Source organism: Trypanosoma brucei, chromosome 11 (assembly GCF_000210295.1).
Source record: "Trypanosoma brucei gambiense DAL972 chromosome 11, complete sequence".
Classification (NCBI taxonomy): domain Eukaryota; phylum Euglenozoa; class Kinetoplastea; order Trypanosomatida; family Trypanosomatidae; genus Trypanosoma; species Trypanosoma brucei.
This window is the reverse complement of record NC_026744.1, coordinates 4,213,848-4,227,288: the sequence shown is the minus strand read 5'-3', so window position 1 is coordinate 4,227,288 and position 13,441 is coordinate 4,213,848. Positions and strand designations below refer to the sequence as shown.

Sequence of the window (13,441 nt, the reverse complement as noted above, 5' to 3'; positions counted from 1 at the left end):
ACCGCTGCTCTGCTGCCTTTCTGAAACTCTTTCATCCAATAATTTTTCATACGACCAGAGTCACCACTACAGGGAAGAGGTCCCATAATATTCAAGCACTTCCCGACTCTGAACCTACCAAACAGGCAGGGCGGTCGTAGGTAGATTTGCAGGCATCATATACTACCGTTTCTACGGTTCACATCTCCCCGCGGCTGCTTCAGACTGTCGAGTGACGTTTCGTCGATGCGGTCGGGGGGGTTCGCTTCCGAAGCGCCATCAGGTGACACGACCACCGCAGATGAGGGATCAGACGTTGCGCCACATGCCTCCGGTTGTGTTCAGTATGACATGGACGGAATGCCAGCGTTTAAAGGGTCTGTTTGCCCTAAATCACCCATCCAAGATCCTCTAGTGAACCCACTGGACGGGTATGTAGAAGCGCTGGTAAAGCGACTCGGGGAAGCTTTGGATCCACTGGGCTTAGCCGGGGCGTTATTGCGCAGCAGCCACGTTGTAACGACCTTCAAGGAAGGTGTGGCTGTATTTGATTTGCCGTGGGTTGCTCTTCTACGCGAGGCTTCTGAGAAGGCTTTCTCGTCAGTGGACCCTGCACTGGAGGAACTCGTGAGTAGGGATACATTCCCCGCAGCGGATAACGGGGCCAGCTTGAATAACGCCAGAGGTAACCTTGTTTGTGGCATGACGGAGTTGGCAGGCGTTTTAAGGAGGTGTTATTCTGCCTTGGGGGCGGCTCCCTTGTGCTCTTTCGATGATGTACACGAGCGTCTGCTTTCCATCAGTAGGCGGTTTGTTGGTGACATGGGGTCGAGTCGTGGTCCCTTTTCAACCGCCCAGGTACCGTTAAGCATGGAAGAGCTTAAGGCATTACTTCTTCAAGACGTCAACAGATGGGGGCTAAGCACGTTTCCTTATTTAGTGTTCGCAGTCTCTTCGCGCCACCCTCTGCAGTTGGTCTGGAATGATGCCACAGTGGATAGGGCAGAACTAGCGTTTCATGTTTACTATATGGTAGCTCGAATCAATCGGTGGGAGGAGGAGACTGGATCGGGGAGGGGCATACTCTTTCCTGTTGAATGGATGGACGAACTCCTGCGGTGGCTCACAGATCGCGATGAGGTGCCGTTGTTGCCACATCGATGCCCATCACAGTCGCTTACACCAGTTTCACAGATGGATTATTCTCCCGTCCCATGTGCTCCAGGTCCTTTTGACATCTCGCGTGTGTTGAGGGTCACTGCTGAGGATCCAAGCAAACATATGGTCCAGTATGATGACGGCGGCGTAGATGTTATCCCTGAAGATCTGTTTGACTACCTGTGGTCGCTGTTCGGTGGAGGGGCAAAATACATAGTGATGGGTAAATTTCGTAACAAGAGTAAGATTATGGAGCTGCTGAAGCCGAAGCGTGTATCCATTGCCGTCACGTTTGAGGGATCCGATCGAGAAGGCCAGCTGAGAGTGGATTCGTTGCTCTTGGATGATGTGTTACCGCGGGCGTCGTTGTCGGAGGTGTCGCGGCGCGCTATAGGTGAATTACTGGATAAACACCAGTACGGGTGGGAGAATGGGATGGAGCTTTTCGGCCTTACGCGCCCGGATAATGTTATTGAGATGTGCGTCACCCACGTTCACGGTAAGGAGCTACAGGCTTCTCGGTTGGTGGAAGTTGTGGATGGAAAGACAGTAGAAGATTTACTTGGTGACTTTCGTAGCTCTACCGAAGTGGTCACTGACCATTGTGGGCCAGTTCTTCGAGTGTCGCTACTTGTTCGCCACCCAGCGGGACTGACATCACCTGCAGGACCTGGTTTTTGTGGCCTAACGAACGTTGGCAACACGTGTTACATGAACAGCGCTCTACAATGTCTGTTAAGTTTAGGGGCCGTGTGCCGTTTACTTTTCTCCCTTCGTCTCTCAGAGTACGCCAATCTATCAATTACACGTGAGTTTGTCAACCTTCTTCGTGATATGCTCGCTGGGAGAAGAGTTGCGAAGACCCTCCCCTTGAAGACGGCCATTGGGTCCGTGGAAAGACGCTTCAATACGTACGAGCAACAGGATGCCGTTGAGTTTATTGAAGTGTTGCTTGACCGCATACATGAGGAAATGAACCACGTGTACGGGAAGCGCTATAGGGAACGCCTAGACACTGACAAGGACATTCCCAAAAGTAAGCTGGCGAATTGCTTTTGGGAGGATGCAAAGGCCAACAACCAAAGCTTTGTTCCACAACTTTTTTCTCATCAGTCAGTTCACTTTTTCGTTTGCTGCAATTGCAAGGGGACGAGTACAGTATTTGACAACGGCTCTACGTTAGTTGCCACTATAGCGCCACCAACCCGACGTGTATTTGACGTTGATGTTCTCCTACCGGGAGAGCTTGTGCGTCGAGTGCAGGTGAAGGTGGCCTGCGGTTCCGACGACTGTGTTCGTGCGTCGGATATCGAGAAGGAAATATGGGAACGCCTACACTCTACGAATACGGATTTCTTTTCTTCCATGGCTACCTCAGTCGGCTGCCCCGAAGCTCAGGCGCCCCTTAAAGGGAAGGGACAAGACAACAAACAATCACTTGGGGATTATCGGGCTGTTCTATGTGCGGATTCCCACACGTGCTTTTCAGATGGGGGACACGTACTTCACGCCGCAGTCCTTTGGAGGGGTGCAGGGCTTGGGGCGGGGGAAAAGCGTGTTCTTCCGACGGGGCCGTCGCTAGCCAACAGGAACAGTACGGAGGAATTTGCAGAAGCGCAGGCAGTGTGCAATGAATTCCAGCAGCAAAGGGAGATGAAAGATCAGTGTGTGTACATCTGGTACTTTCTTCAACCCCAAGGTAGTTCGCCCCCCCGCGATGCACTGCTCTGTCATGTGGAGTGTTCGTCGGTTGATGCTTTGGGTGACAGAAAATCGTCCCTGGCCTACATTATCGAACGAAGTGTCAATTTGGGTGATCACTTTTTGAGCTGGAAACTGGGCTGCGTTGACCAATGTACGTCGCTTGAACAGGATGGTGGAGAAAACAAACATCTGCAGCGCGGTCCGAAAAAAAATCTCAGGGTGTGGTTCTGTTCCACCATGGGGGATAACGGCTACTATCTCAATCTTGAAGACACTGGGGACGGCCGCGACTGGATTGATTCGGGCGATCTGCCACTTACTCTCTCGATGGACTCCCGCGTTGTCATACAGTACGATGATCAAATGATGCAACTTAGTGATGCGATCCGTGTCACGAACTTTCATTCGGTGGGCAGCAGCCCTTTTCCAGGTGAGCCCACATTTTATAGTTGCAATGGAACTAACAAGGAGGCGGTTGACGTTCATGAGTGTCTGAAAAGTACTTTTTCGTCCGACATCCTCACCGGGGAGAATAGTTTAAACTGCAGTAAATGTGGGGGTTTCTGTGATGGGCGCGTGGAAAGACGACTATTCCGTCTTCCACCGTGTCTTATTATTTCTCTCAAGCGGTTCAAATTAGACATACGTGGAGTAACAAAGGATACTGCGTTTGTAAGGTTTAGCGAAGAACTGGACATGAAACAGTTCATGGACGAGGAATCGCCAGAAAAGCACACAAAGTACAAGTTGGTCGGCGTTGTCTTCCACCGAGGGGGTTTGTCATATGGGCACTACACAGCGGCGAGATTCAGCAAAGCCACCAAACAGTGGTTTTGCTGCGATGATTCTAGTGTGATGGTCAGGGACAAAGGGCCGTGGGCATGGCCCGCTGCAGGAGATGCGTATATTTTGTGCTACGAGCAGTTAGTTGAGGGCTGACGGCTGAGACATGATATGAGCCGGAGCATGGGCGTAGGCAGCTGTCTATGAACAGCGCGCTCCACGGTTATTATTCGTCTGCTTACTTGTTTATGCTTATTTATTTCACGCCCCCTCCTCATCGGGGCCTGCCATTCAATTTCTTTCCCTAAAGCTCCTCTTATTAGTTCCCCAATTGGTGTGCTTCGTGTGTTCTTTGTGTGCGTGGTGGTGGTGGAATACACCCGAAAACTTTTTGTCTTTTTTTTTTAAATATCATTTTGACGAGGAAAATTCTTTCCCCCCTCTTTTCCGTTGCTATTGTTATTATTTTATCCCCATTTTCTTTGTTACCACTGTAATTATTTGTGTGTTCATTCTATAACCATCAGGCGGGTGGAGGACGCTGTGGATGGGACGGGGAATGAAGCGTTGGAAGGTGGTGGTGGTGGAGCTTTAATGAATGAACTGATTGAAAGGAAACGGGTGCGCGCGGACGCGTGTATATGTGGAGGAGAAATATTAGGGGAAGTTTATGCCAGTGAATGAGGGAAGTTATGAACATAAATATAAGTAAGCGTGTGTGCCACCGAATCCGGTATGTTCGTTGTGCGCAGATGCGGGCAACGATGCGATGCTGTAGGCTGCCAGGCTTCACTTTATTCGCTGAACCTGTTTATAATCGAACCCTGCCGTCCGAAGTGGCTCTCCTGCTCATGGGTGTGCACAAGTGAATATTCGTTACGGTGATGCATGCGGCTACTCCTTCACAATCTTTGGACAAGGTTGCGATAGAGAATACGAAGCAAATTAAATGTCTTGCGCACATTCTATATCCCGTATTGAATGATGCCACGTTCTTTCCCTGTTGTTTACTCTGCTCGCCGTCGTCTACTTGTTTTCATCCTCTTCCTTCCCACGTGTTTTCCTCCCTTTTTATTCGTTGAAGTAGGAACAGGAGCTATTTAACTCTATCAAACACACAACTTGTGACCGTTACGCTATGCCTCCGAGCCAGCTGTTAAAAGACATGGATGAGCGCCGTTGCCTGATGGCGAGTAACATTGTTGCTGCCCAGGATGAAATTATGCGTCAGCAAGAGGCGGTGCAGAAACTGACTAGCGAGAATGAAAGGTTGAAGAAGGAAATAGCTGTTGCCTCCGGGGAGCAGTATGATTATGTTAAAGCGGATAAATATGCAGCCCTAAAAACTGAGGTGGACTCACTGGAGCAGCGGTATCAATTTGAAAAGATGCATTTGAACGAGCTTACCAAGCAGTATCAGCTAGCTCGCATTGACCTTATGCAGGGTTCCAAGCTAAAGGGGGGTGTGAACGCAGAGCAAGAAAATGTTCGAGCGGTACAACGCCAGCTGGAGATACTAGAAAACCGCCTAGATCAAGCGCTCGCGAGGTTTAACGACGCTGTTTCCTATAACAAAGAGCTGCGCGATCACATCGATATAATTCGCGGGGAACGGCGCGTTTTTCAACGTGTACACAAGAAGATGGAGGACGATCTGAGATCTAAGAAAAAAATCATGTCGGAACGGATTGAACAGTCAAACCACGACCTGGATGAACGAGACGGCTACCTGCAGCAGGTGGAGCAGCTTAGAACAGCGCTTAGCGAGCAGAAGGAGGAATATGACACCGCTGTGCGTAACTTGGATGTATGCATGATCGACATCAACAGAATGCGAGATGAACTCCACCGCCGGCAAATTGAATTTGAGGCGCGTTCCTACATGCCGAACCCTACGGTAGATCACAGCGGCGTGGGCAAAAACCTCCCTGTTGCAAACACTCATGCCCCTACCCCATTTACGGAAGATGGAGAGGATGCTTCCGATGGTATGTCTTCCGCTGAGGTGGGATCAGAGATTATGGACATTCCCGCGCAACTGTCCATGTTCGCTCCAGATGGTGATTTGCAAAAGCTGGCTCAGACTTACCAGGTTGTTGGTGAGAGTAACTTCTCCCTTTACAAGCGTATCAACGAACTAACTACCAGTCGAGAGGAGATGGAACGGGATATACACACGCTGAAGAAGGTAATCGCGGAAGAACACGAGCATGACGTTCAGCAGCGCCGCCTCATCAAGGAATACGAAGATCGTCTGGCCGAGACAGAGCTCATGCTAGATCGTCTTAATCGCTCTGCTGAAGTTCACAAAGAGGTTCTCGCCAGGATTCGCGAGACCACAGAGGGTGTTTTCAAGCGGATTGGATGCTCAGCGGAGGAAGCCCGACGCCTGGTCGGATCGGACCACTGTACGGAATCCACTCAGTTGAAGTTTCTTGGCCTTATAGAGGAACGAGCTACGAGGATATTGTGCACTTACCAGCTATATAAACGAACGGAGGCGATGCTACAAGAACAAAAGGCCGCAGAAGAAGGGGCGGATGGTTCCAAGCGGACTTTGCCGATTGGCGCGGGCGATGATCAGACTTATCTCCCTGGTAAGGAGAAGGAAACCGATGGGGACAGAGGCGGAAACGCGGCGGCGGCCGGTGGGGCGGAAAACACTAGGGGCATTGTGAGTGCGGTTAAGGAGGAGGGCGGTGAAGGTAGTTCTGGTAGTAAAGTGGACGTCCGTCTATTACAGGCATTGGTTGAGGGAACAGCAGACTTTAGTCCCGTACTGAACTTGCCTGTAAGAAAGGACGGCACTGCAGCGAAGTTTGTCCGTTGTTCAGTCCTTCCAAGCGCTCAACTGTATGGGGACGAAAGTGTTGAGGGGAAGGATGACCATGACGGTGATCCCGTCGTCTCGCATGAGGAGTTGCGACAGCAGATGCAGCAGCGTCTACTTTCAAAGCGGCTGCGTGAAGAAAAGGGACAGCGCCGAAAGCGTGACCTGAAGGATCAGTTTGCCGATGCTCCGCCTATACTCCGCAGAAAGTAAAGCCATGCCAGTTTTTCAAAAAAAAAAACGTACCCACCTGTACGACAGGTCTCGGTGATCCTACCCTTTTGTGCCTCCGTGATGTTGACCTTTTACTTTTCTGTACTCTGTTTACGTTCTCTTCCCCTTTATCCGTCCAGCTGTTTGCTGCGGGCACGAATAACCGTCAAGGTGTGTGATTCGCTGCCTCAGCCGCTGTGTTTTGTGCGTTATGTGTATGCGTTTATGTGTCTTTTTCCTGTTGGGCGCTTCGTACTCATATTTCTTTTTATCCCCTGGGAGAGGAAGAAGAGAGAAAGAAACTTTGAAATCACGCTGCGTTTAAGCGGACTACGAATCCACCCACAGCAAAATGATTTTATCCGCTTTATAAGGAAGAGAATGTAAAGGAAATTGAGGCAGCAATCAAAGAAAATGCAAGGGAGAAAATTAAAAAAAAAAGAAAAAGAGTGAGAAGGATAAGATAAGAAAAGTATCGAGGGGAGAGTAATAATAATTGAGGGGGAAGGAGAAGAGTGACCAGTAGCAGGCATGTGGACTGCTTCTTATATGGTGACGCCAGGTGGAATATGCCCTTTTCAGGTAGTGCGTCCGAACTTTTCTTTTTTCTCCTGTACTTCATCTCAGTCTTTCATTATTTTCTCTGCGCTCACTGAAGTGTGTCGTTACCTCCGCTGCCTCACTTTTTCTTCTTGATCATTGACTCCCCACCTCCTGCGGTTGTACATGGGGCTCTATTTTGTTTGTTTGCTTCATTGCATAAATATGCAGCTGTGAGCTGAGGTCCCTGTTGCTCTCTTCTTCCAATTCTTCGCGAACTGTCCTGGCGGGGGAAAAAAGGGAGCGGGGGGGGCGGGGGAGGATGAACGAAATGTAGACGATTACAGAGTGGAGTGAAAAGGCAACAACAACAGAGCACAGAGGAGGAAAAAGTCGCGTCCCACGTACATTTTTTTTTGTGTGTGCGCCTTCACTGCCTGCAACAGTGTCCATGAGTCGGCGTGGTTCTGTTGTGTCAGTGTCTCTCTCTCTCTCTCTGTGTGTGTGTTTGTGTGTGTGTGTGTGGGAAAGTTTTTTTTTTTTTAAATGTCATGGCTGCTGCGGAAAAGGGTGCGTGAAGGAGGGAGGGGCTGTCTGCAAACCATTACGGTCCCTTCTTCATTTCTTTCTCTGCCTTTATTATCACTTGTTACCTGCTATGTATATTGAGTCTGGATGTTCAAAAGCTCTTGTATGCATAACGCTTACGTATGAAGCACACGATTTATGCTGCTGTTCCCTTCTCGGGTCACATGTGTATTATGTTCTCGGGGGTTGCGTGTGGTTGTGAGCTCCCTCGTGGGGAAAAGGAGCAGTTTGTCGTGCGTTCCGTAAGTTGCGAGTCTTTTGTGGACCACAAAGTTTCCCTAAGATATTCTTATTATTCGGGTACTCATCGCTTTGTCCTCTTAATAATTTTTTTGTTTTCTCTTTTTCCCCGTTACTCTTTTTTTTTGTTTGCCCACCCTTTCTTTTAGTTGTAACGTGCTGAAAGAGTCTCTGCGGGCCACTTTCGAAGGCATTGCTCTGCGGCGAGAGGAGGAACTAATCCTCGAGTAGTACCAAAAGTAGGGAGAGGGAAATAAGTATATAAGGAAGGTGATTGGATAATAGCGTTTCTCCTATCATAAGTTGATTTATTGAGCTTGTACATATATATATATATACCCATAAGTATATTAAGGGAAGTGTGAGGGGGCTGATAAGAGAAACCTTTCAGTGATAGAGAACACAAGGGTTCGACATAATATCTGATACTGCTGAAGCTGCAATCAGGAGAAGTCATCCTTTTCTGTACATGTCTAAAACCCCGGAACAGTTGGTGGCGGAGGCGGAAAAGTTGCTCCACAAGGGCTGGCTTTCCTTTTTGGGATCTGGCAGCAACTACGAGAAGGCCCACGAAAAGCTTGTTTCCGCGGGCACACAGTACAAGGCGGCCGGTGACTTTGCAAATGCTGCGCGTGTATTTGAGCGAGCGGCTGAGTTATGCAAGAAAGATAAAAACGAGGTGGACTTTATCGTGGATCTCGAGGAAGCGGCCCGGTGTCATGCGAAGGCTGGTGATGTGAAAGCTGCCACGCGCTTGTACGAGCAAATCGTTGATACCTACGACAGGAAGCGACAAAACGTCAAGGCAGCAAAGGCATGCTTGAGCCTTAGCGAACTCCTCGGTTCTGATGAACGTGCGGTGGAGTGGCTGGATCGGGCTACCAAATATTACGAGGCTCAGGGATCACACACAATGGCGGCTGACGTATTGAAGTCGATGGCGGAGCAGATGATAAAGGGGGGGAACTATGAAGGAGCGCTCATGATGTACGACCGACTGGCACGCAAGGCACTCGACGACCGTGCAGCACGACTGGGCGCAAGGAATTTGTTTTTCATGGCGCTGTTATCGCAATTATCCACATTGACAAGCGAAAACGTTTCTGTAGGCGTGGAGTCGGTGCGAGAGCGCTTCACTGAATACCAAGAGCTTGACCCACAGTTTAATGAGTACACACGTGAGCATATGCTCATCACAGCCATTATCGAGGCGATGGAGTGCGAGAGCCCGGAGAAGCTAAAGGAGGCAATAGACGACTACAGTACGGTGTGTACCGTCAACGACATCAAGGAACAAATATTTGCCCGTGCTGTGAAGTTGCTGGAGGGCCGCAGTGAAAGCATCATGTAGCGTCTGCTACTTTGCCCAAAACTTGGTACGGAGACATGCGACAAAAAGGTTACCCCGTTCATATTTCTTCCCAGTTACATTTGGAGGAGGAAAAATCCTTTGAATTTCATATATCCATATTTTGTTATATGTATTTCTGGGTATGGGGTTATAAAGTCCCTTGGGTGTCTGTAGGGATAACATAAACGGCGAAGGTAATTCGGTGAGCGTGACCGCTCAAATTATTTTTTCTTGTGACATCCAGTCTCTAACTTTTTCTTGCATATATCCGCACCTTTAAACATTTTTGCTTTGTGTGTGACCGTGCTGCCGGTAGCGCGGAGCGTAAGTGGCAGGGAAGGCATATTGATAGCTGAAGTGACGACGGCGTGACACCATCGTGTCTGGGGGTGATTAGAAACATCGTGAGTTTTTTTTTTGGACAAAGGGCTGCGGTGATCTGGCCTCTCTTTCAAGATTGATGCCATCCTATATTTTCATCCTGCATTCATCTGGTGTTTCGTGTGATTCTGCGCTTCTCTCTCAGGCAGCTCATTGTGCCTCCGCACTGTTCAGTTCGGTCCGTGGATGTTCTTCAGATTTCGTTCCGACGGTAGCTGTCATTCGCGCGAACCCTGTTGAAGGTGTGCGGTATGCGTACACGTCGACTGTTAGCGACAATCGGTACGACTCGTTTGTAGAGGATGCTGTGATGCAGTACAGCGGCAACGTTAACGAAGCTGATGGCAGTGACCGTGCTTCTCCCAGGTTCAGTGGCCGTTCGGTGGTGAATTTGCAGCGGGCGATTCTACAGTGTGGTGATGTCCGTGTGAGTGATAAACAAGATGCCGAGCCTGTGGGCGTGTGGCGCTGTCTCGCTGGAGCCATACTGGCTGCATGCTGCTTTCTTCGGTCATATTCCACGTGTCCTAGCGAGAGTTTCGATGAGTGTGGTGCAGAGGTGTGCGACGCATTCGTCCCTGCTGGTGGGGCGATGATTATATTTAGCGGTGTGTGCGACACGCGGCCATTATCCTTCTCGGAAGAGTGTCCTTTCTCAGCAGCTGCTACAGCTGCTACGAGACTCCGTACTGCTGTTCATGTCTTCGGGCCGGCGGTTGTTTCTAGCGCACTTGGGTTGCGTCTTCAGGCTCTTGCGAATACTACGGGAGGGATTTGGGCGCCTCAGTTCGCACTGTCACATGTGGGCTACTTGATGGAGTTGGCTGTTAGGCGGAACGGCCAACGGGAGATGGACAACGCTACAAATAGTCGTCGGCAGCGGGAGCTTCTTGTTGAGCGCTACGTGGTGCCACCTGCCTGCTTACCTCAGGATCCCGCGCAAACCGGCGTTGCAAGTGGGGAGAACGTGAGTTATTTGGCGTGGCTTTGCTCCGCTTGTTTGGCAACCTTGGTGCGTCACCCACATGAGGAGGTGGGGGCCATCAGAATGTGTCCCTACTGCGCCGCTTCTAAGTGAAGTTGCCAAACTCTTAGCTGTTTTTTGCCTTGAACAAGATGTGAGTGTGTGGGGATAACCACTTGGAGTGGGGAGGTTAATGACGGACCCATTTGATGGTGGACGTCGTCACTGTACGGTGAGTGCTTTCCATAGTTTCATTTCACTTACAGTGGAGGAACGATGCCGCCTTTTTTCTTTTTTTTTTTCTACGTCTCCCACTCAATGAAGTCCGCTGCTGCGCGTTGGGAAATTCCTGTGTTATTCTCTCATTGCCCATTGTTCAGCCGTTGCCTGTTCTGGGTGGTGTAACTGCCTTTACGTTTCGTTACCTTTCTCTTCCTTTTTCTTTGTGCTCATTCTACCTTCCTTCAACTTTGACAGTGACCAGTTATAGTTATTCTTTCTCTTCGGGTTGTTCTAGTTTACCTTAGTATACGTTTGCTTGCGCTAACGTAGATAACACAGGTGAGAGGGGGATTAACATAGCGATGTCGCGCGGTGCGGACAGGGGTGTCACCGTGGAGATGATACGAGAGGCTGCCACTGCCCTTATGCGCAAGATGGAGGGCGGCCATGTGGATTTATTACCGGCTGCTTGTATGCCTGATGCACAGGGAGATGCGTTGAGCACAAACGTGAGTTCAGGAAGTGGGCTGGAGAGCTTGAGTGGAGTCTACGAGAGGTATCTATGCGGTGGTTCGGGGCACGCAGACGAAAGATATATACCTAGAGAGGGCGTTGACTCCGCAGATGGAAACGAATGGTTGGATTTGTTGGCTGATATTAGTGATGCAGAAATTGATGCTGCAGTAGCAAATTTGGCGTCCGAACGGCGCGCACAATATGAGGAGCAATATCGAAGTGGAAATGACGCTGGTTTTGTGCTGATAAATAAGGGTTCTGGGTGTTCTCCTTCGGGAAATGTTGACCCCACACAATCTGGGGAGGAAGTAGAAAACATTAGGCGAGCCGGCGGTGATTGTAGTGTGCATCAAAAAGCTGATGAAAACATCCTTTACTTTGGGGGTATAGTGGAGCTTACGCATTCTTGTGAGTGGAGGCCAGATATGGGAGGCGCGACTGATGGTGGCGTGTACACCTTTGACCATCAAAAGGATAGTGCGCCACTTGAGCCCGACTTCGGCTCGAACCCTTCCACTGACTCCACACATATTGCCGCTCCCGTACCCGAAATTACGCGTGAGGGATTGTCCTCCTCTCCGCATATTGGGGGGGATTTCGATTCGTATGTACGAGACAAGGTGCGTTTGCAGTTGCTGGTAGATCGTGTGGCAGAGAGGGCGAGGGAGATTGCTACAAGGGAGGTACTGGGTAGTGTTCGCGAGGCAGTAGAGGGGCGTGACGACCGAGTTCGACGCTACGTGAAGCGGAATGAGGAGATACGGGGGGATTTGGTGCACTTGCTTGTGTTAATGCGGCAGCTTCACCGCCAGGCTATTGCCGACCACGCTGGCGACCCCTTTCGGGTGCAGCCGTGGGAGCGGGATGAATCAGTTACTTCCTGCAATGCTTGCAGCCGCTCTTTTACACACCTTGTGAGACGTCATCACTGCCGCCGATGTGGCCTTATTTACTGCCACGACTGCTCTTCCTTCTTGGGGAAGCTGCCAGATAGGGCAGGTTGTCTAGAATCATCCAGGAATTGGGTTCGTGTCTGCGAGGGCTGTTACACGGTGTGCTGTGAGCACCGCCGTTATGTGAACTCTATTCCCCCTCCTCCACCGCCCTCGTGCCACGAGCGGGAAGGTAACAGCCCTAAAGATCCATGCTTATCGCTACCGTTGTATTGCAAGAACGGCAAAGGGACTCTTACGGATGGAATGCCTCCCTTTTACGTAGTTTTACCAGAGGAAAGCTACTCGCCCAGCACAACGGTTTTGTCGCTATGGGCAAACGCGCTCTACAAGGGGCCACACCGGCTTTTTGGGCTGGCTGAGGATGGTGCTGCTGCCTTGTACCGTATTTCTGCACCAAAATTCCAGGAGCTCCTCACAAGCACTATTGGCACTGTGAAGAGTATAAGTGGTTATGGAGCGAAGGAGCGGTGGAAGTAAGAATCATATGGACGAGGTAGGGGATGTGGCCGCATCACTCAGGCACTTGTTGGGGGGGGAGGAGGGGGAGAAAGGTACCATATTAAAGAAGTGTAAAAGTATATGTGGGAGGTGCGCTAGTTCGCCCGACAGTCAACGGGCCGCAAACGTTGTTTACTTTTTGTTTAACGAGTGTCCGAAAAGCATATTTAACCTTTCGGGAATGACGGTAGCAGTTTTTTTTTCTTTACCCTTCCTCTGTATTTTCTTGCCTATATAAGTAAACGCAAACCTGCGTGTCGTACGACGCTAGGATCTTTAGTTTTAGTTTTCCCCCCCTTTTCCTTGCTTCTTTCGATGTCTTTTCCCTCTCACTTTGTTTGCTGTGAGGTCACGCACGAGGGGGAAAAAAAAAACACCAGCGCTCTGGCGTGCACATTACTGTTTCTGATGCCACGTTCTGAGGCTGATTATTGACATCTTTTCTCCGCTTCCCTTTGTGGCTGCTTAGGGGAGAGTTTTTTTTATTTTTATTTTTATTTTTTTGCTCTTCCTTTTGA

The 13,441-nt window shown here is 49.8% G+C and overlaps 5 protein-coding genes across 5 annotated transcripts; all 5 read left to right on the top strand.

The window, feature by feature from the left end:
* Positions 1 to 225: 225 nt before the first annotated feature.
* Positions 226 to 3,780, top strand: TbgDal_XI18040 (ubiquitin carboxyl-terminal hydrolase, putative; the record flags this gene model as incomplete). Its single annotated transcript, XM_011782646.1, has 1 exon — positions 226 to 3,780. One exon carries the CDS (start codon positions 226 to 228, stop codon positions 3,778 to 3,780), a length of 3,555 nt encoding a protein of 1,184 aa, XP_011780948.1.
* Positions 3,781 to 4,762: 982 nt separating this feature from the next.
* On the top strand, positions 4,763 to 6,667 carry TbgDal_XI18030 (hypothetical protein, conserved; the record flags this gene model as incomplete). Its single annotated transcript, XM_011782645.1, has 1 exon — positions 4,763 to 6,667. The coding sequence occupies one exon, from the start codon at positions 4,763 to 4,765 to the stop codon at positions 6,665 to 6,667; it is 1,905 nt and encodes a 634-aa protein (XP_011780947.1).
* A 1,837-nt stretch (positions 6,668 to 8,504) lies between these two features.
* On the top strand, positions 8,505 to 9,386 carry TbgDal_XI18020 (hypothetical protein, conserved; the record flags this gene model as incomplete). Its single annotated transcript, XM_011782644.1, has 1 exon — positions 8,505 to 9,386. The coding sequence occupies one exon, from the start codon at positions 8,505 to 8,507 to the stop codon at positions 9,384 to 9,386; it is 882 nt and encodes a 293-aa protein (XP_011780946.1).
* A 460-nt stretch (positions 9,387 to 9,846) lies between these two features.
* Positions 9,847 to 10,845, top strand: TbgDal_XI18010 (hypothetical protein, conserved; the record flags this gene model as incomplete). The annotated part of the gene is made up of 1 exon (XM_011782643.1): positions 9,847 to 10,845. One exon carries the CDS (start codon positions 9,847 to 9,849, stop codon positions 10,843 to 10,845), a length of 999 nt encoding a protein of 332 aa, XP_011780945.1.
* Positions 10,846 to 11,315: 470 nt separating this feature from the next.
* On the top strand, positions 11,316 to 12,902 carry TbgDal_XI18000 (predicted zinc finger protein; the record flags this gene model as incomplete). Its single annotated transcript, XM_011782642.1, has 1 exon — positions 11,316 to 12,902. The coding sequence occupies one exon, from the start codon at positions 11,316 to 11,318 to the stop codon at positions 12,900 to 12,902; it is 1,587 nt and encodes a 528-aa protein (XP_011780944.1).
* Positions 12,903 to 13,441: the final 539 nt, after the last annotated feature.